General features: G+C 43.6%; 3 protein-coding genes across 4 annotated transcripts in view; 1 reads left to right on the top strand and 2 right to left on the bottom strand.

Annotated features, from left to right (window-relative positions):
• mrpl46 (mitochondrial ribosomal protein L46) overlaps positions 1–3,353 on the bottom strand; it is a 5,780-nt gene extending 2,427 nt beyond the window's left edge. The window contains exons 1-3 of one of the 2 annotated variants that reach the window (XM_031848535.1): positions 3,090–3,353; positions 2,017–2,218; positions 1,115–1,285 (exon numbers count right to left, since the gene is read on the bottom strand). In XM_031848535.1, the coding sequence (XP_031704395.1) occupies positions 1,115–1,285; positions 2,017–2,218; positions 3,090–3,350 (634 nt within the window). In that variant the 5' untranslated portion in view covers positions 3,351–3,353. The remainder of the gene's footprint in view (positions 1–1,114; positions 1,286–2,016; positions 2,219–3,089) is intronic. The other variant, XM_031848534.1, reaches the window with a different exon arrangement.
• A 538-nt stretch (positions 3,354–3,891) lies between these two features.
• mrps11 (mitochondrial ribosomal protein S11) lies at positions 3,892–10,208 on the top strand. The gene is made up of 6 exons (XM_031848536.1): positions 3,892–4,074; positions 4,296–4,400; positions 4,538–4,636; positions 5,132–5,261; positions 6,107–6,172; positions 6,636–10,208. The coding sequence occupies exons 1-6, from the start codon at positions 3,971–3,973 to the stop codon at positions 6,741–6,743; spliced, it is 612 nt and encodes a 203-aa protein (XP_031704396.1). The 5' UTR covers positions 3,892–3,970; the 3' UTR covers positions 6,744–10,208.
• On the bottom strand, positions 7,035–20,589 carry pdpr (pyruvate dehydrogenase phosphatase regulatory subunit). Its single transcript, XM_031848533.1, has 18 exons — positions 20,469–20,589; positions 18,983–19,256; positions 18,660–18,793; positions 18,146–18,227; positions 17,623–17,786; positions 17,295–17,416; positions 16,940–17,057; positions 16,214–16,363; positions 14,696–14,888; positions 14,312–14,436; positions 12,774–12,929; positions 12,553–12,686; positions 12,237–12,385; positions 12,033–12,145; positions 11,588–11,682; positions 11,264–11,353; positions 10,953–11,135; positions 7,035–10,044 (listed from the first exon to the last, which is right to left on the bottom strand). The coding sequence occupies exons 2-18, from the start codon at positions 19,243–19,245 to the stop codon at positions 9,637–9,639; spliced, it is 2,679 nt and encodes an 892-aa protein (XP_031704393.1). The 5' UTR covers positions 19,246–19,256; positions 20,469–20,589; the 3' UTR covers positions 7,035–9,636.
• Between the last annotated feature and the right edge of the window lie 1,079 nt (positions 20,590–21,668).

The following is a 21,668-nucleotide window of genomic DNA, read 5'->3' as shown; positions in this document are numbered from 1 at the left end:
GGGGGGGGGGAAGAGGGGAAGAGACGAATGTTCAACATCTGGTGGAATAGATCATTGCTGGCCCAAGCGTTGGCCAGCTGTGACCCCAAACGTCCGTCCTGCCGTCTGCTGACTGCCGCTGATCCGTGAGCTGCAGCCTCATCTTTGGAGGTCTAAGTGCGGATGTGACAACATGCTGCAGTGTGATTGGTGAAATGCCGGTTGGAGGTTTGAAGGACGGTTGCAGTGCAAGAAGCGCAGCAGCTATTCTGGATAAGATCGCATCAAACTTTAATGATCCGGAGGATGAAACTGGGTCACGACAGCTAAAAGAGATTTGGATGTAGATACGGTGATAACGCAGCAAATGGAGCGTGTTGACAATAAAACAACCTATAAAAGCTGATGTTTAGGATATGGATGGAACCTTATATGCAGCCGCAAGCAACGACTTTGAGGCTAATCGAAATACATTGTATTTCCAACCCTCCTTCTCACACTGCAGTGTCCTTTTATTGACAGTTAATACTTTCCTAAAAAAGATGCTATATTGACCGTAAATTAAAAGGTAAGGCAGTAAAGCTCAGCGCGTTTGTGGTTTAAGATGAGAATAAAAGTAAAATAATAAAGTATAGAGAATAAAGTATCAGGTTTCTATCAGTGCAATGGGCGCAACAGTGATTTTAAGTAGCATTAGGGCATTGATACAGCTTTACATGAATAAATAAAGTGAATAGCATTCATAAAGTTACAGTTTACATGGAAAGCTGTGGACATTAATTGACAATATGAAAATAATTCTATATCTAGGGAGAACAGATCTATGCACATATCTGCACATGGAACTTTACATTTCTGATTCAAATCATTGTTGTCTATTATTTTATATATAGTCATTTTAAAACAAATGAAATATATTTCATAGTTAAGTTACTGGTCGGTCTCCATGGGCTGTATAATAATGGAACTGAAAGAAAAGTGGTTTCAGTGGCCCATGATTCAGCAAATTTCAATCTGAAAAAAGACTTGAATACTTTGCTAAATACTAATTTTCATGGTTTAAAAACAGCAGACTGAATATCAGCAGCTTCCTTCAAACAGCGGTTGCATCAGCTTCCTTAAAAAGCCACGTTACCTGGCAGGGAAGCGAGGGCTCTCTCGGCCGTCTGCCGCAGCGTTTCTCCGTCCTGCCACCGTGTCTGAGGCAGCAGCCACAGCTTCCCCTCGCCGACCTGCTGCTCGGCCAGGAGGAACAGCGAGTCGGCCAGGCAGCGCTCCAACGAGGTCAAGTCCTCATCTGCATCAGCTAAACAAGAGACGGGAACGTCAGCCGCCACTCACCGGCATCGACTCTCTTGCTACTGTACGGCAAACTTTGACACAAACTTTGGAAATGTCAACTAGGAATAAAATGCAAATTGGGAGTGCTGGAGCGAATAGATTTCCTGAATGTCAATAAAAAAAAAGTTGAATCTTGCACTGAAAGTAACACAAGTCTCTTTCCTCCCTGGTAATTTCCTTTAAACCCACATGTGTGCGACACCTTCAGATTATTTCAATTTCTTTTCCATTCTGTTTCACTTGATTAATGATTGGAGCGAGGCAAAAGACTGAATACTGTCAGATACTTTTGTAATACATTAAGTGCCAGTGTGTTGCATTTCTGGAGAAGTATTAGCAGAGATGGAATATCATACTCATAACTATGTTTTCATTAGTGAATAATCACCTGCAACTACTAATTGTTGCGTTTTTGTTAGCTTAGAAAACGCCATTTATATCTACTTAAGGAGCAGGTCCTCTTCCACGAAGTCCGCCATGTTTCTACAGTAGCCCAGAAGGGACAAACCAAACCCTGGCTCACCGTAGTTCTCTTAAACGCTTGGTATTCAGCTGGTTGCAATCTGCAACCACACCTCTAGATGCCCCCAAATCTTGCACACTGTCCCTTTAAGTAGATTTTCATACCGCATACATTCCCGTATACTTGTTCACCCCACTAGACAAACAGTTCGTCCCATTTTTCCCCATGCTGACCTGTGACCCTTGGCGTTGGCTGGAAGCTCTTCAGCTTCTGCTCCCAGGAGTCTTCCAGGTCCTGAGCCAACACGATCTCCTGGTCCCCGAGGTCGTCGTCCTCATCCGAGTCGTAGTCGTCCGCCTGCTTGCGACTCATCCTCTCAGCGTCCTCCAGCAGCCGCAGCTCGTGGTCCGACAGCAAGCTTTTCTCCAGCTCCATCTGAAAATCAAGTCGGAGCAGGTCTCCATCTCAAATTCAAGGACCCTTCGCATGCCTCTATTTTACTGGGCCGATTAGGAAATCTTGGCTGGGTGTCATCTGATGAAGAGAGCAATGGATCTGTCATCTACCTCATATCCTTCTGCAGCTAAACGTTACTCTACTGCTGATGTCACAATAAGTTAATCACAATAATCCTAAATGACTTATACATACTGCAATAATGTGAAAATAGTGTTTTTTAAATAAACCATTAATTTGCTTCAGATCCCAATTTGATTAACTCAGGCAACAGAATTATTACAATGTTTTTTTTCAGGGTATGATACTAATAAACGGAATCAAATAAAGAAAGATTCTAAGCCTGAATTTAAGTATTTGGTTGAACGTGTGCCCTCTCCCCCTCTTGACTGGACAGTTTCAACAATTGTATGTGCTGGAAATTACAGCTTTATCATTCATGGAGGGGGAGAAATACAAGCACAGACAGGATTCACTGATCATAGCACGTTATTTCAAAATATGAATTGATTCCATAAACTGAACATACTGTTAGATCATCTTATTTACAGTATGCTGACTTCAAGAGCCTCGCCACAAGATTAGAGAGAGTTCTAAATTAAATGTCAATTTGTTAAATACAAGCGGGTGTTACCCAGAATTCTGAGATCCAGTAGACCTAATTGGGAATCACATTTGCCACCGCATGTATTTTTTTTATCATGGTCACATGCTGCATTTGGAAATATTTTTTGCCAAAATTGGTGCCTCAACAGTATTTGGATGGTAAACATGGTCACGTGCTGTACGGCATAGATAACTCATCATCATTTCACGGTCTACACCTGTGTGTCGTGCTGAACAAACGCACCTGGCGCATCATCTGTCTGAACTGCTGCTCTATCGGGGTGCAGTCCGCTGAAATGACCGGAAACCTTTGCAGACACACGGCTGCCATCAAAGTCCACGGAGAACGAGCTCTTTCCGTCACACTTTGGGTCGTTAAAGTCGCCCGACAAACAGAAGTGCTGGAAAACGGACGAAACCCCGCGTTCCTGACCGCTGTCCTGCTAAAGCAAGACAGAACCTGTAAGAGAGACCGACTGGCCATCCTTCTACAGGGCGCAGCCATCTTTTTTTGCTACTTTAATGTCGATCCAAAAGAATCCTAATCCTGGAAACTGCTTAGGAAAACAAGCCTGGGGTTATAGATGTCGGAAGGAGGGGTTTTCAACCACGTTGTTACCTGTGGTTGCAACAATTACCACCAATTCCCAATTCTAAGTGTTCTCCTTTCGGTTCTCTAAAGCTTAAGTCAGAATGATTGTAACTTGAAGGGATCAAGTAGGTGTTCACAAGAGTAGTTTTATATTTACGACGGTTTATGAGGCAGTGAAGGCAGCATATTTCTACTTCTACCCACAATTCCATGCAGCAAGACGAACGGTCTATTCCGATAAAAGCGAAGGGGGGAGACTGATATTGATATACTTTTTAAAAACAAACATTTCATTCTACGTATTACGGATATATATTTTAATACTCATAAGATACGTATTGTCCAATCCACTTTACAAATGGTACATGTATTTATCGTGTAATAATAACGTATATAGTGTAATAATGACCTTGCCCCCCCCCCCCCTCAAAAAACATTGTTAGCCCAGGTCTGGTCAGGCCTTCAATGTCACATTTGTTGTGTGTGAAGTAGCTAAGTTTCTGAAAGCGTAATTGTATCTTAAAGTATTAAACATGTATAAATTAAATTGTACATTCGTTAGTTATTTGAGTAACGTGTGCCAACAGCTGTCTGCCTCCCTAAATGCAAGTGGAAGCTCTCTGAATGTGTTCTATGGGTATGTTTTACTAGCATCATTGTTAGCTGACGGCTAACAGTTAGTTCTGATGAAGTCAGTCTGCTGCATGCTGAATGTTATGTAGCAATGGGTTTTTCGTACAACATTGTACTTAATGTCCGGGTGGCACTTGTTTTGATCGTAGCAGTCAATAGTTTTGAGCTGATTGACAAGCCACACTGGTTTAGGACGATGGTGCTAATGCGATTTTGTGTTTACAGTTGTGGAAGCATTGGCTTGCAGCGAACACTGTGTACCAGTGGAGTCAGACTTCAGGAGACTGCAGCATCCATCACAGACTCTGGGAAAACCTCCAAAGAGTTCAGGTCAGACAACGCCACACCTGCTCATGTTCGTCTACTGAGAGAATAATTCTGGATTAATTCTTGTATTTTCCCCTTTTAATGTATGTGTTTGTTTACTGCATGTTGATGTGATATTGACCTCAATTTGAATCCTCCAGCCATTTTCCTCCAATGATTGGCCAGGAGAGTTCACTGAGATGGGGTGGAAAGAAGTTTGAGGAGTTACCAATCGCTCACATTAAAGCCACATACAACAAGTAAGTGGAATCTGCAAAAGTGACAACAAAACAGTGATTCACTAAGATCATTTTCATCCTCAAATCAGTTAGGATAGGTAAGGTTGCTGGATCCCAAATTGTACTAGTGGGAAGAAATATGAACATAAAACTGGGTAGATCCTTTTTACAGCAGATGTACTGACTTGCTGGAACATCATTGACGTTATTAGTTCCACCTTTTCTTTCTGCTATGACAAGTCAAACATTCATATTTTTTTTCTGTAAAGAAACAATCTCTGAATGTTAATCTCCAAACTAGCCTTTTATTTTACCATCTTCAAATTTCTGCAAACCAGAAGTTCAGTTTTATTAGTTCTTCCTGGTGGACTGAGTGAACACATTTGTAGCTTCATGCCACAGAAAAGGTCCTTAGCCCTAATTAGACAATGTATGGTTTATTTATTTTTTTTAAATGCTAATAAAAATCGAGTCGAATGCCAGCGAAGTAAACAGTCCTGTCCTATCCTGCACCAGCACACACATCCAGCTGACGGAGAGCACGGGACAGTCGCTGGTCCGGACGTCCTGCGGAACAGAGGGCTTCAAGAATATCAAGAAGTCGACGCCCATCGCTGCTCAGACTGCGGGCATCTCTGCTGCTGCGGTACGTTTCCCATGTGGTACTCTGACGCCCCGGAACTTGCGGGCGCACACACACACACACACACCATCTGATCATATACTGTAGGGGTTCACCTCCTCCACCTGTTTGAGCTCGTTTCAACAGGATCTGAGGGAGTTTTAACTACTGAGCTAAACTCCATAATCATTAGTCTATCTACAGCACACAAGCTGAAGGGATTTTTCAAGCTGCTTTATAATAAAGTGAGTTGTAGCGTTTAGAGCATCATTATAACTGTAATTTATGATGAATATTAAACGTTTGTTGCAGGTATGCTGCCCTCACTGAGGAGTGTGTTAAGCGCTCATTTAGACTTTCTGTTAAGCTGATTTATGAAGGCTGCTGGCTGACAGGGTTAAGGTCACACTGGTTCGCAGTGTAAACAGCGTATTATCGTGATGCTACCGTAGCTTTTACCGCATGGGCAGATTATTCTGAGCTGCTGTTTTTAAGATGTTCTCGAGCAGAAAATGGAAATATGGTGACAACATTTTAATAGGAGCTTTATCTCTTGTTTTTGTTAGTGACTGAAAGCCCAGATGGGAAATTACCAAATAGATTAGAGGTTGACCAGTCAGAAAATATTGATAAAATGCCAATGAAGAATCCCAAGGTGTTTTTGTGTGTTTGGTGTTAATGGACCGATCGTTTTAGCTCTAATCAACCATGTACCGTAACAAAATGTTGATGGTATTTATTTATTTATGTCATGTTTAAAGATGTTTTTAGCATTAAGACAATGCAGTCAAGTTAGTTTTCTAGCATTTGTGAATAGCCGAGTCAGGTTGATGGATGACATCAATCCTCTCTGCGTCTCCTCCCAACAGAAAGCCACAGCGAAGGGAGTGACATTTGTCCGAGTTGTGGTCAAAGGTCTCGGTCCTGGACGTCTGGTGAGTAGATAAAGACTCGTTTCTACTGTGCATCATTTGGCCCCCAAAACGTCTCATTCAACCGTTAAAAATCTTGAATGTTGTTACATAATACTTGATTATTTAAGTTAGTCTATCAATTATCAGAAAAAAGTGCTCGAAGGGGACATCTGTCTTGACAACAGTCCCCAAAAGTTTAATATTAAAGCAGTAAATCCTCAGTTAATTGCTTCATGGATGCTTATTTTATCAGCAAAACTGGCCTCATATTTCAAAGTTACAGGATACATGAAAGTATAAAGAGGCACAATGAGATCATGTGTGTTGGTCTAACAGTGGCAGTGCAACTCAAATAAGCCAATCGCTGCATGAAGACAGTCGTTATGTTGAGGTCATTTTAAGGCTGTTTGAGGAGCCACAGACATCTCGATTTGTCCCCATTAGCTTCGTTAATGAATGAATGTATTTTTCCTCCGTTGCTCAGTCCGCGATCAAAGGCCTGACGATGGGAGGCCTGGAGGTGATATCGATCACCGACAACACCCCCGTGCCGCACAACGGATGTCGCCCGCGCAAAGCCAGGAGGACGTGATCTCCATCAACCAGAATGCACTGCGCCGGGAGGACGCGGTTGTGTCGTAATATGCTAATAAAGGTTGTTTTTTTTGTTGTGTAACCTTGCCGGCTCTGAGCTTGAACCTTCACATAATTTCATCAGCAGAGATGATTGCAGATGGTGTTATTAATGAGCAGAGCGCAGGTGTCTCCGTCCTCTGCTGCGACTGTGGACACGCGAGTGAACCTTTCGAACCGGACCCTTGAACCCGGCCGCGTTCGAGCCGTTACCAGACCACACGCATCTGAAGTGAACACACGAAGCAAATTCAAAGGAAAGTTCTCTTTATGTTTCACTCAAAGTACAGCCAGACACATGATATAAATACAATATCGTAAAGCTCTGAAGAAAACGCTGGAAGATCAGTCCGGTACAGATCAGTCCAGTACAAGTAGAGTAGAAATGGAAACACTGAGCGAGACAAACATGCGCCAAACTCATAAAGTGGAGTGTTTGTGTTTCAACACAACCACTTCACAGTGATCATTACAACAGACTTTATAACACACTTTTCCAGACCATTGACATTCAATTTATAACTCTTTTTGCCTAAATCTTTTGGATGGCATACTTGATATTCAGCTGTAGCGCTCTTCGCACCACGTGCTAGTGTGTAGTTAGTTTTGATTTACCTTTAAAATACAAGAAAACTCTCCAGGATACTCAGAACACCATAGAGATCCTGTGACGACGTACAGTAACAGAAAACAGCACGCTGCTCTCGTTTAGTGCAAATGCTTGGAGCCTTTTCCCTTCAATACATTCAGGAGAGTAAAAAAACAAACTGATATCTTAAGTGATTTTTGCAGTAATGCGTTTCAGACACCTTCACTGAATCCAGAACTCCTCACAGCTGCTGGACTCAACATGAAGCCGTCAGTGACGATAGAAACCGGCGACCTGCTGAGCTCTTATACTGAAAGGGAACTCCATTAAAGCACAAGCTGCTGCAGTTGAACTGGGATTGATATGAACGCTTGTTAATGGGGTCTTATTTAGACACCGAGATGAGAAAACTGTTGAGAAAAGTAAAATCAAGTAAGACACACAAGTTTGTCACATGAAGCCAAAGCAGAGTTCTACTGATGTAGAGAAATGTTGCTCCTGAAGCACCCGACGTGAATCCAGACTACCGACACAAAGACTGATGTTGGTTCTCTGCACTCTCACGTGTAAGACGCTTCAATTAATAGTAACGCCTTTTTTACAAACATAACGGACATAAAGAGAAATTAGCCCTTTAAAAAAGTGATATCCGACTCCCCGCATTTGGAGTTCATACGTTATATACCAGAAACTTATACTATACATCAGTGGAGCTTGTGTAGTACGCCGTTTGTAGTGAAAAAGCCTGAGACGTTAGCAAAGTACTAAAAAAAAAAAAAGTATGACGGTTTGGTGAGGTTTTTGTCAACTCAGCATCTTATCTTCAGCAATATTCACACTAAAATACTTCCTTTTCAGATGACCCCCCCCAAACTATTTGACTGGTGGGTTCCCAGTCCTTCTGTTTACACTGTGACCTTTAGCAGGAGCAAAAGGACCCGATTGCTTCAAAAGGTGAACACGTGTAAGACAACACCAAGCTGTGGCTGACGAATGACGTTTCTAAGTACAGGATCATTCTGGAAAGCATTTGAAACAAAGCTCAACGGCAAGAACGAAACAACCGACGTGGTCCTGATGATTCACACTGCTGATGTGACTTAAAGCTCATCGACTTGAAGGGGGGAAAAAAAGGTGCGGTACTGAAAATAGAGATTTTATACACACTAACTATACAAAAATACATATTTTTTTATTTCAAAGTGCCCTGAAGTCCTTCCTTTATACAAACATCGTAACTCCGGATCAAGCAAAGACAAACGATCAAATCACTAATGTAAGATGTTGTGGACTCAAACCAACAGCTCCAGTCGCAGCTTTCCCTCATCTGTGGGTCAACTAACGTCAGCAAAACAATGACAACACTTGAGCATCAAAAGAGAGACGGTGCTGCAACACGACCACTAAACAAATAACAGTGCGGATTACATTACCGTGAATACCGTTTCCACAAGCTCGACACACGGCAGAAGAACAGCTGGAAGTTGATGAGAAAGACCGAGTCAAAGGGGGGGCTCATTTTGCTTTGGGGCTTCTCGGAGCCTTTTCAAGAGGAGTAAATATTGGTTAGCTAATGGTTTTATCAGGCTGCCTGATTCTTGGACAATGTAGTGGGGATGGTGGTGGTGGAGAGTATTAAGCATCTGGACTGGGCCACATCGCACTCTACATCACATCACATCACTCGTATTCTTTACAGCAGCAGATTTACAATTTGTAAACTGACAAAAGAGTCAACAACTGCATCGACATCAAACGACATTTCTTTCAGACTCTTCCAGACTGTCGAAGCGTTACAGTGACTGGAACACCGCCGGATACGATTGTCTGTCTAAACTCCCGCTCGATGGGTTTTAGGTGAACAAAGTGTCCTCAAAAAATATTGTTGATGCTGCCTTGACAAAGGCACTAGACCGGCGCAGACTGTCCCGGTAAACCGTGTACCGTGTTTTTGAGTGTGAGGCAGGGCAGGGGCTGGAAAAAACAACAATTTGACGACACACGAGTGCTGTTGCATTGCTGTAGTTCCAACAGCTTGAGCATTTGGTGCCTCTTAAATATTGCACTTTTGAAAAAAAAGAACCGAACGGAGATGCAGCGTGGAAGTTAGATACTAGAGAGAGAATGAGTGCTTGTGCATACTGCCCTCGGATTACGAGACATTAAGAAATTGGTTGGCACTGCCAGTTAAGTGTGGGAGTGGATTGAAGGACTGCAGGAGTGTCACAGAAGCCCCCCCGCTGAGGATAAAGCGAGGCCGTCATCACTTCCCCTGGAGGTTGCTGAACTCCATGTCCTCCTTGCGGCGTTTTTGTTGAGTGAAGAGGGAGCTGAAGGGGTAGAGTTTGGCTTTGGCTGGGTAGCGCTGGCCGGCGATGTCCACCTCGTAGTCCCCGCGGTTGATGAAGTCCGGGGTGATGGGCGTGGGGAGCCCCTCCGGGCCCGGCGGCGGAGACACGAAGCCGAGGCAGACATGGCGCTCCAGGGTGTAGCTGTAGGCGCTGCTGGTGGTCGTGCCGGCCAGCAGGCCGTTGCGGTAGATGGGCTCGCCCCACCACGGCCACAGGTCCAGCTCGGTGTCGTGGTCCTCCAGAACCAGCATGACAAATCGCCGGGACACGCCGTCCTGACGCTCCTGCAGCAAGGCCTCGCGACCGAGGAAATCCGTGTCCTGGTATGAGGCGAAGAGAGAGGACAGGCGAGAATGAAGATAATGAAGTGTTCTGGGACATGGTCTACCAACAGTATACAAAGACTGCACAGTCCTGTTGGGAGCTACAGAAAACTAACTTTTTTTATTTTATACATTTTTCAAATAAACTTTAAAGACATCAATACTGCTGACGACTACACATCTGAAAGCAATCTGTGAAAGCAATTTTACACGGCGAGGTCCGGTCATTAATACTGTTCTGCAATTATTGCTGCAGCAGCACACCTGATGTTCCACTGATTCCAAAATGTGCCACCTGCTGTGCCTGCAGCTGCAGCTTGGTGACAATTTGAACAGATGTTTAAGCAAAGCAGATGGCACAGTGCCTTTTGTTATTCTGCAATCATTCTCTCATTTTCCCAACCGTTTTGAAGTAAACACTTAAATTACAGCCTAGCTGTTGTGTGCCTCTGCCAACCGGCTGCAGTTTATAAACACGGCTGTGCAAATCCTGTTGTGTGAAATTGTCATAATTAGCATATGCATTCTTGAGCCCAAAATAATGTTTTGATGTCACAGGGACCTTTGACCACCAAAATCTAAACAGTTCATTTGAGCCAAATTTGAAGAAACTCCTTCCAGTCGGTCCTGAGGTAACCCATGGGACAGGACGGGACCTTTGACTACCGAAATCAAATCAGTTCATCCTGCACAGAGGCATAAAAAGTAGTATAAAATTCAAGCTTCAATAGTAAATGTAGTTGGAAAAGTCATAGTGTGATAGTGTGATAGGCAGAGCGAGGAGTTGCTGTTGACCGAAACGCCATAATGCTCAATAAAAGGTTTCTTGTAACCCCAAAACGGGAAAGCAGAAGACAGAATCCACACCGGCAGATGACATACAGTTCGCTGAACTGGCAACAGACCTTGTCAAATTTAACCCTGAACTCTCGTCCACACTGCAGCGGGGTGGTGAAGGCGTCGAGGTCCTGACCCCAGAAGGCAAAGAACTTCTCGATGCGCAGGCTGCGCAGCGCGTAGTAGCCCGCATTGCGGATCCCGTACTTCTGACCCACCGACATCACCTCGTTGTACACGTGCAGAGCATACTGTGGAGAGCAGAGGGAATTATGATGTACCGTACGGCACGAAGCACTTTCTTAAACCTGACCTGATGCTGTGGAATGGTGACTGGATTCATATTTCCTGTGTGTGTGCGGACGTGAGCGGGACGCACCTCTATAGGTATATAGAGCATGAACCCCGGCTCTCCCGTGTGAGTCATACTCATCACTCTGATCCCATTGGCATAGCCAACGCTCATCTCCTGTAAACACGCATGCAAACACGGTTAAATACTGTTCAATGTGGGGCTAATAACAGAGTATAAACAATCGTACTGTTGGCAACACTCATAGCACCACAGGTGCAGTCTAAAGTGCTGCAGCTGCAACTATTCCAGCTCCTCAAACAATTAATATCACCGCTCTTCCTACTGCTCTCACCACAAGGATGATAATTACTCTATTGAGGTTATTGAAACTAGATTTTTGTGTCCTACCTTACAGAACATGGAGGGGAAATGGTCAGGTGTCATGGAAACATATGACAGCTCAGTCAGAACATCCATTGCACGAGGGCCAATCAGATTCAAAGCTGTGGGCAAAGAATTATAAGCACTTTAGACTTCCTGTCCTACAAAGTTCAGCCCAAGTACTGCTGAAATAACTCTTAGTAATAATACAAACAACAATTATTATTATTATTTGTATAAGCTATCCCCCTTTGAAAATGGCAAAGAATTGTTTGAGTCTGAAAATACAGAGAAGATAGTGTGTCGTGTGTTCTTTCATACTTTTTACAGAACCTGAGCTAATAATAAAAAAATAAAAAAAAGAATGTAGGCCTAGTGCGATACTGGCGCATTGCTTCCACCCTTTAATATTGTGTGGGCACTAGATGGCGACATCACTGCAAGGAAATCAACAATGGCGGCGTGCGCTTACCAGTGTACTTCCAGCTGACGTCCTCTAAGTGGAGGTGTGGGTCACTGGGCATGTGTTTCTTTATCCAAGACCAACAGTGGACCTGCTGGTCTGTCGGAGAGACGATGAAGAAGCTGCAGATGGGACAAAAATGATTTGTAAGTTGTTTTAAATGGTTCATATCCAACCGCATGTCTGAGGTACTATTGCCGAGGTGTTACAAACTTGTTCTTGCTGACGCGGACAACGCTGCAGTCGTTCTCATAGCCCCCCCTCTCATTCAGCATGCCGGTGTGGACGATATGTCCAACAGGGACATCCAGGTCGTTGGCACACAGATGTTGCAGCAGGTCCAGGGCCTGGCTGTTCTGTGACTAGGACATCAGGACAGACCACAAGGTTCTACTTAAAGTACTGCACAAAAGCGGATACATTACTCATCGATATGGAATGGAATGTCTTAATCTGCCATTTAAAAAAAAAAAAAACATGTACGGTTAGAAGTCTGAACCCACGAAGGTGGAAAGTGCAGCTGACTTACAGTCAGCTCAAACTTGGTGAAGGAAGACATGTCGATGACACACACGGCCTCTTTGCAGCATTTCACTTCTGCTCCGACGATGTCAAACCAGTCGGGCTTGTAGAAAGTCTTACTCTGGTCCAGAGACAGCAAATCTACAAACACAAACACACAGGTTGTTTTTTGTACTGAGGACGTCAGGGTAAAGAGAACGTAGTGTGTTGCGGGTGAGTATTCTGTACCTTTTCCATGAGGAACAAAGTATTTGGGCCTTTCAAAACCATGTTTCTCCATCCAGCGAGCTCCCTGGGTGTCCAGGCGGTCATACAGAGGGCTGGTCCGCAGCTGACGCCCGGTCTGAAAGTCCCAGCGCGGAACCTTTAGTTCGTAGAGCAGGGCTGGAAACAAAACACGCACACGTTGGGAGACGTCATCATACAGAAGCAGAACTACAGAACACTTCACCTTTAAGGTGTTGGAAACACTACATTAGGAATCTGTGACTTATCAGGTGGTAATTGTGTTAACAGCTCTTGGCCCAGCCCTTCTCCCTCAACATTGATGGCTCCATCGTCACCCCCTCCACCCAGGTCCGCAACCTCGGTATCATCCTCGACCCCACCCTCTCTTTCCTACCCCACGCCAACCACATCCCCAAAACTGCCTTCTTTCACCTCAGGAACATTGCACACCTCCGACCCTCCCTGTCCTGCCACCACCGAAATTCTCATCCATGCCCTCATAACCTCCAGACTCGACTACTGCAACAGCATCCTCTATGGTTCTCCCAATAAAATCCTCAATGAACTCCAATATGTTCAGAACTCTGCCGCCCGACTGCTCACTTCCACCCGCCGCTATGAACACATCACCCCGGTCCTTCGCAACCTTCACTGGCTCCCGGTCAAATACAGAATAGACTTCAAAATACTACTCACCACTTACAAAGCCCTAAACAACCTGGCCGCTCCCTACCTTTCAGACCTCCTCCCCTTCCACGCCCAAACCCGTTGCCTCAGGTCCGCCGGTGCAAACACTCTGAAGACCATCAGGACCAAGCGCCGGACCTGGGGTGACAGGGCCTTCTCAGCTGCTGCACCTCCCCTCTGGAACGCCCTCTCCATCCACATCCATGAGGCTCCCTCCCTATCATCATTCAAACAAGCCCTCAAAACCCACCTCTTCAACCTCGCCTTCACCTGCTAACCCCTGCACCCTACCCTCCACTACATGACCCATTCAGCACAGCTTCTCCAGTTATTCTTTTTTTTTTTTTTTTTGTTTGTTCTGTTTGTCTCTGCCTTGTAAAGCATCTTTGGGTATTTTGAAAAGCGCTATAGAAAATTGATATATTATTATTAATCATACAATGTGGTACTTTATTTTTATCACCCTCACCCTCAATGTATGCTGCCGTTAACCAGTCGCAATGGAAACGTAGGCAGTAGTTTTCTGTGTGTTTCTTTGGTTAAAAGATATCTTTAATCTCAGACGACATGTACATTAAAATAGCTATCAGTTGATGTAATCGTTCCTTCTCTCAAAATCAAAGAGATTTTGTACCAGAGAACTTTGGAAGGTACCAACTTGTTCTGTCGGAACTAGACATATTATCCTCAGCTGCACTTTAGATTTATTTTTAGCACAGGACAAGGACGGTGGATTTTGTCTTTCATCGCTTACGCTGGAATCTTCCTCGGAACGGATCTCTTCGTTACCACGCAACGGTTGTTTTAAGACTCGCCAAACATCGACACGGCAACAAGAGTTCGCTACTCACGCATGACCTCCATTACTCGGTGTCGCAGGAAGGTTCGGCTGCTCTGCAGGTTGCCGAAGCGTTTAATGTCAAGTGGCCAGACATTGGCGGTGGGGTAGCCGTAGGTCATCCACTCGGCCAGGTACCTGGATACCAAAACACACAAACAATGCCGTTTGTGCTTCATTGTGACGCAATCAAAGCATGACCAGATCGCAAAGCTCATCACTGAAACTGATAAAACAGAGGCAGAATTATTTTCTGAGTAAAAGATATTTCTGTCAGCCTCTTATATAATGTCTTCAGGTGTAGAATAAAGAGCAGTAATGTCTTCACTTGGTAATGTTAGCCTTAAAAGAACACTGTAGGCTATCCCCTAACAAATACACTTAAACCCATGCTTACTTGCCAGCTCCTCCAGCAAAGGCCAGGCCAGAGGAGTTCATCCCTGCCAGCACGTAGTAGCCAGAGACACTGGGCATCTCCCCCATGAGGCAGCGCATATCAGGGGTGAAGGACTCCGGACAGTTGACCAGCTGATGGATCTCAGCTGATTCAAGACCCGGCATTCTCCTCAGCAAGGCACTGAGCATCGGCTCTGGAAGCAGAAGACAATACGGTTTCTATACAATCTCTAAAAAGGAAATCAATATATTGCATTATTAATAAACATATTACACTTACACAAACGACATCGTGATGAAGAAAACGGTTGGCCTAAAGCTACGCCAGCTGTACTGTCAGTCTCAGTATTTCTCAGCATTTAAAGCCACATTCTCCCTAAATCCAACTGCTTCCTGCCCCGAAAGTGAAGCTGCTACTTGTCTACCTGGCCCTCTGTGAGGCTTTTCAAATTACAAATAACAAAAATAGACAAAACATACGAGTTGGCTCCAAGTTGCCTTTGCCCAACCACCAACCCACCCAAACCATCCACTATTGCAAAGACTCAACAAGCTGAAGCTCGTGCTGCGCACCCTTCTCCTCACGTTGTGCTGTAAACAATTTATGAAAGCTGACGCGGTGGGTCACATGTGGCAGCACAATGTAAAAAATGCATTGCCAGTAGAAACTAAACGATGTGATGCACTCTTGTTGGTAATCATTTGATACGACAATGCAACACATAAGATCTTAATGTTGATTTCTTGTTTTTTACAAAAGGGAAAACTCTATTCCAGTCATTACGTAAGATTCCATTCATAACAACAATTGTTGATTTGAGGTAAGCTGGTGTTCAATCCACGTGATGTATATTTATTTAAAGTACAAAATGCAAATGTTCGGCAATGTAAGATCCCCCTGAGACAGATTGGTTTGACCCTCTGCTTTGCTCCACTTCAGGGCTGACTGGTGATATACGGCCGTCTTTACGACAACCCGTCAAGCTGCATGAGGAATCTCAGATTACTAGCATAAGGCCAAGGCCAAAAGACGTGTGTGTGTGTGTGTGTGTGTGTGTGTGTGTGTGTGTGAGGTGTACTTGGAACTGACATTGCTTTCAGTTAAATTAAAAGCATTTCAAAAACTGAACTGACTCGGACAATTGTTTTTCAATCAATGAAGGAGACGTTAAATAACAATAAACTGAACACCATGACTTTAACCTCACCGAAAAACGTCCAAAATGCATTGAAAGGAAATCTGGGTTCATCAGTAAAGGAATGATGTGGGGCCACACGGGGCCGAAAAACATGCTTCCTGAAATAGAGATGCTGAGTCTGTAAAACCTGCATTTGATACTTCACAAAGATTTAAAAAGTACTCTTCACCTACAACGTTATTTGATCTTATTGGGATACAAATGCAAATGTTTAAATAAATGACTTTACTCGGATCAGTAAAGTACAAATGAGACACCCCATCGCGTCGCAAAACTTAACAATGTGTCTTGTTCCTCCCTCCCATTGCTCCCTTCATTACCGAAGTGGTCCCAGTCCTCCTGCATGTTCTGGATCTCCAGCTGGTTGCGGCCCTCGGTGAAGATGGGTTTGGGGTTCTTCTCAAAGCCCCCCGACAGAATGCCGCCCTGCCATGGCCGTGCATATATCCTGCCGTCCATATCCATCACAACTGGAGACGAGACACACGCTCGGTGAGATCAGATCCTCTATAACCGTGTAAATTATCAATCGAAACAAGGGGCCAAGTGGCTAAATGATGTCACTGTAAAGAAAGACATTGAATTCAACAAATTGACCAATAAATTGGGCACGCCTTGTATCCTCTCTCTCTCTCTCACACAAACACACTTATTCAACCTGCAGAGTCACAAGAATCAAGGGAAGTTACGTTCTGAAGTGTATTTCAACACGTTTTCCTTCTGAAACTACTAGTTAAATTGAGGTGTTGGCGGTAAAAATATTTTTCTAAGTATAATGGCGTACGATCACAGAGCAGACCTCCCCTCGTATCATTGGGTGTTAACTCTGAACGACATCTTTGAGGAGAAAACAAGGGCACAGGCTGAGAGATGATTGTTGCAATAATATACTGCGCAATGGGTTACTCTATCAGCCAATTTGCCAAAGAAAAACAATCAAAATGTGGAAGTACTTCTCTATTACAGGTGTCATATTTGGCTGTGATTTATAATCCAATAGCGGTTGTGCCTGCTGAAAGAAAAAGTGAATTTTTCTTGTATGAGACCTGGCGTGCTGGGTGAGAGTGGCTCCTGGAGAGGTTTGGTGAGGAGGTAAAAGTGTTCACAGCCATGAAGAGGAATCGACACCTTCGTCTCACTTGCCTGGCCCAGCTCGTAAGCCCACTAGAGCAGAGACAGACAGGACAAATACTGGAGACACTGCAATCTGTCGAGTCATACTGTTCCTATCTATGAGCATAATGTAGGCGAGAATCAGATCAAGATGTACACATAACTAAGGCTGAAATTGAGAATAATATCCTAAACGGTTACAAAGATTTCCCCTCATTAACTCCTTGATCTAATTTGGCATTGGGACTTGTTGGTGCTCCTACATTTCTATCCCACTCCGAGGTTTACCTGTCCAGCACAGTTGACAAAATATTCACACTCGATGGAGCCACGATCAGTCTCCACCGCCATCACTTGACCCTTCTCTACCAGCACCTGCTGAACCGTGGTTCTGTCCAGGATCTGAACCCCTGGATAGGATAAGGGAGACAAGGAGATGTAGGAGGAAGCAAACAGGAGATGAGCGTGGAGGACGGAGGGAAGGAGATGCCGATGAAGAGGAGAATCAGACGGAGAAACAGTATAGGGGTAGAATATAAGTAATGCTTGTAAGATATGTGTTATAATTGTCCATTAATGCTCTATCAATGGCAAGTTGAAAGTTCGAGTCTCTCACCATGTCCAGCAGCAGCCACAGCCAGGGCGTGGTTAACGTCGGGTGAGGACACCACAGCATCTGCAGGGAGGTGGAGCGCCCCCACCAGGTCATGAATGTTAACAAGCGGGTGGAGTTTGGCCACCTCTTTCGGCTTAATGATGTTACAGCTGATCCCCATTACCCTACGAATAAAGTGAAGGAGATAAAGATGAAGGACTGATACTCACAAATATCTATATTTAAAAGGGCACTGCATATCTAACCTGGTTCCAGACCTCTGAATCATTTGAAATATCAAATCAGAGATATAGGCAGTGTGTCATCAGCATATGAATTATTGTGAGAAATAGCGTTTGGTGCCTGTACATTGTGGCAACTTATGGGTATTGTAACTGCGTCACCATTGCATCTCTCTCTTTTTTTTTTGGGGGGGGGGCGATATATTTCTTATATCGTCGGGAGGGGACTTTCAAAATTGCACAACACTAAAGTTGCCAAAGGGTTCTCTACTAAACGTTGACCGGAGGTTTTAGGGTCTTACTTTAGTCGGGATGCCAGGCGCTTCAGAGAGAGGAAGCGATCTTGATTTTGGGCCAGACAAAGAGAGCCTGTCTTCACATAACCTGAAACACACAAAACCACATATTATGTGACAGGTATCAAACCACCCATGGTCTTCACTCAAACGCTCTACTCAAAAAAAAAAAAGGTATGAAAAAATGTTATGGAAAGGCACAACAAACGATCTCGGGCTTCCATAATAAATGTAGAATAGTGCATGCCTCGTGCAAATGTTTCTGCTGCATTACTGTAAGAATGAGTGCAAATACATACAATGCTATGAGTATGCAGTGAATGCTTGCTTCATTGTCTAAAAAGCCAGATGCACTACACGCCTCTACATCCCCTGGAGAGATAAAATTACAAATGCTCTTAACAAAATAGCTAAAGAAGATAAAGAACAGGTAGGTACCCGCATGCAAGTATTTATGGGAAGCAGTAAGGATAACATAAATTTAATATGACTGAAAGCAAAACATATCAAAGTGGCTGACCTGTTTTGACTCCGGTCTCCTCCTCCAGCTGCTGATAAAGACTATTGGAGTAGTTTGCCATTTGACACTCGATGGAAATAGGCTTGGCCACGCTCACAATGCCCGCACACAGCCTGGTTGTTCCTGCACCAAGCCTGCCAACAGAACATCAGAGACGGGTAATGCAGCATTAGCAGAACAATATCCAATCAACAACTCTTTCCACTGATCCTCTATCGCCTACTAGTGTAGAAAACTGTCTATATCCCTCCCTTAGCTTTTAAATCAAATTGTTAACCCCAACCACTAAAACCTACTACTGAAATTACAGACATGTATCTCACCTGCCCTGCTCCAGCATTACTATATCGGTCCAGCCCATCTTGGCGAGGTGGAAGGCTACTGATGACCCCGCAATGCCTCCTCCACAGATCACCACGCGGGCCTGGCTGGGCAGCGGGAGCGGCTGGGAGTCTCCGCTGACAGCCATGCAGTGCGGGGAGGTCGACAGTCCCCTGCTGGCCAATCTGTACCCCGTCGGAGGAAGCAGCAGCCTGGGGAGCAGAACAGGGGACAGAGCCCTGGAGCTCCGCACACAGCTGCACATAGCTGTGCTTTCTGCATGCAGTCACAAACAAAACGCACTCTCACATACGGCTCACGTATTCAAGAGTTTAAGGTTACTACTGTAACGTTATAAAGTAGTGACGACACTGCAAATGTTTACATGACAATGTACGTCGGTGCTGTTTTTAATTCAGTTGTAGTTTTAGGAGACTAACCTCGCGAATGCCATTTATCAAGTTGTTGTACTCAACGTTAGCTCAACTAACGCAGGTTGACATTTAACAACGTTACAGTAACGTAACATTCAACACTTTGCAACGACGACGTGGCCCCGGGAAGCCAGCAAGGTTAACTTACAATAGTCCTTCAGCTGTCACAATTATATTGCAGACTAATGTCAGTTTTAATGTTAAATGTTGCAGAAATGAATGTTGACATGTTTTATATGTCAGGTAATGACTTGGAATAAAGTTCACTAAGGAGTTGAAACACAGAGGTGGGTGATAATTCATACTGTATGCTTTATAAACAGTCAAACCTGACGGGGTCATTTTTGACCCCAGAGGACAACAGGTGTGATTATGTGCTGCCATTAGAAAAATTCAAATGATTCAAGAACAGCATCCTCACTAAACTTTGATATGTACCGCTCTGTGATAAGTCAAATAGTAAAAAATAATATAAAGTCAAAATAATTCATTGTTTCATTGTATTTTCACTCAAAAACAGGGTATACTTTTATGTAAACAAGGTCTATTGGCCCTAAATTCCAAAATGAAGGGAACGATTTGTGGTAATGTGTTGGACTGAAGTAAGACTAAAGGTGTAAAACAGAATTGATTGACAATTTATACTATATGCTTTAAAAACAGTCAAACCAGGTGGGGTCATTTTTGACCCCAGAGGACAACAGGTGTATGGCAGTCCGGAGGACAACACAAGGGTTTTAACCTTAGTTATCCATCTAGCAGCATAGCTAGCTTTAGCTACAGCACGTTAGTATCTCTGTGAATTATCTTTGAACTTTATTTTAGAGGTCACGTTAAATAGTCTTAGCTGACCTGTACATTCGTAAAGTTTCGTAGAAGTTTCTTGACATTTAGTGTTTTAAGAGATGGTTAGTTAGCTTCAGTGGTACTGGTAGCTAGCGTAACGTTACATAGCTTAGGCTATCGAATAGCTAATATTGGTTATTCGCCCCCGTAACGTCAGCTAGGTTAGCTAAACATCAACCGTGCGCTTCCTTCAATGTTTATAACTCACCGAGTCAGCCAAGTCCACACGTTATGATGTTCTGAGGACAGATATGAATACCAGAGACTGAGTGATATGACAGAAAGTCTTGTTTAGGTTCAGAAGTCAAACAATGTCAAACTAGCTTCAATCACGACTGGCACTTCCGGTCCAAACCTTCAAAATAAAACCCTTCCGCCTGTTTAATCGGGATGCAGTATTCGACGAATAAACCGTCAATCAACGTATAATCAATTTACGAGTAAAAATACATTAGTAGGCCTCCTTCGTTATCTAACCTGATTACCTTAGATAAGTTAAGGTCATTGGGGAAGCTGAAAATGTATTATGTACAGTGGTGAAATGTAACTATATGTAACGCTATTCAAGTAATGCTGCTGTAAATTTGAGGTAACGTTAATTGAGTATTTTTTATTTCCTTGACACTACTAACTACTCCACTACTTTAAGAGAAATATTGTTGGCCATTTTTTTGGCTGCAGTTATTTAACAAATCTAGTTGCTATACTTTGCAGATTCAAAATTTTACAAAATATTATCAACAAATACAATATTATATATTAGTAGATATCAAGCCACCAATTACAATTTGTCCCACTTCACCTGCTGCATTAAAGTGGCAGCCTATACGTACATTAGTCTATCAATGATTAACCATCCATTCATCCATCCCCTGGAGCCGACACCAATTGTCAGACATATTAGCCAGATATTAGCCTACACACCCTGGACAGGTCGCCAGCTAATCACAAGGCTGACACACAGAGACAGACAGCTATCCACGCTTACTTAATCATTTAAAGTAATTGTTTTGCTGCAGTGTGACTTTGCTATTTTTACTTAACAGATCGGAGTAGTCTGCTTCTTCCACTGCTGAAGAATGCTATCAAAGAAAAATTCACATGTGGTAAATATATTTCAAAATAGCATTTTTCTACCTTGCAATATGTAGTAGAATTTGCAGCTGTGCACATTCAGGACTGACCACGAGGAGGCGCCAGAAGCCCGCTGGATTATTTTACAGTGATTTTCTTAATTAGAAATATATATAATGTTAATTTCTTTTCAAGAGGAGATAGCGAGCGAGCTAGCTAGCTAGCTAGCTATAGCTATATATAGCTAGCGAGCTAGCTATATAAACTGCTATAGCTAGCAGCTATAGCAGTTTATGAGCCACATTGAAATGAATAAAGAATCTATCAGTCTGTA

Source organism: Anarrhichthys ocellatus, unplaced genomic scaffold, assembly GCF_004355925.1.
Source record: "Anarrhichthys ocellatus isolate YVR2014 unplaced genomic scaffold, GSC_Weel_1.0 scaffold8, whole genome shotgun sequence".
NCBI classification, from domain to species: Eukaryota; Metazoa; Chordata; class Actinopteri; order Perciformes; family Anarhichadidae; genus Anarrhichthys; species Anarrhichthys ocellatus.
This window is presented reverse-complemented; position numbering and strand designations above follow the sequence as displayed.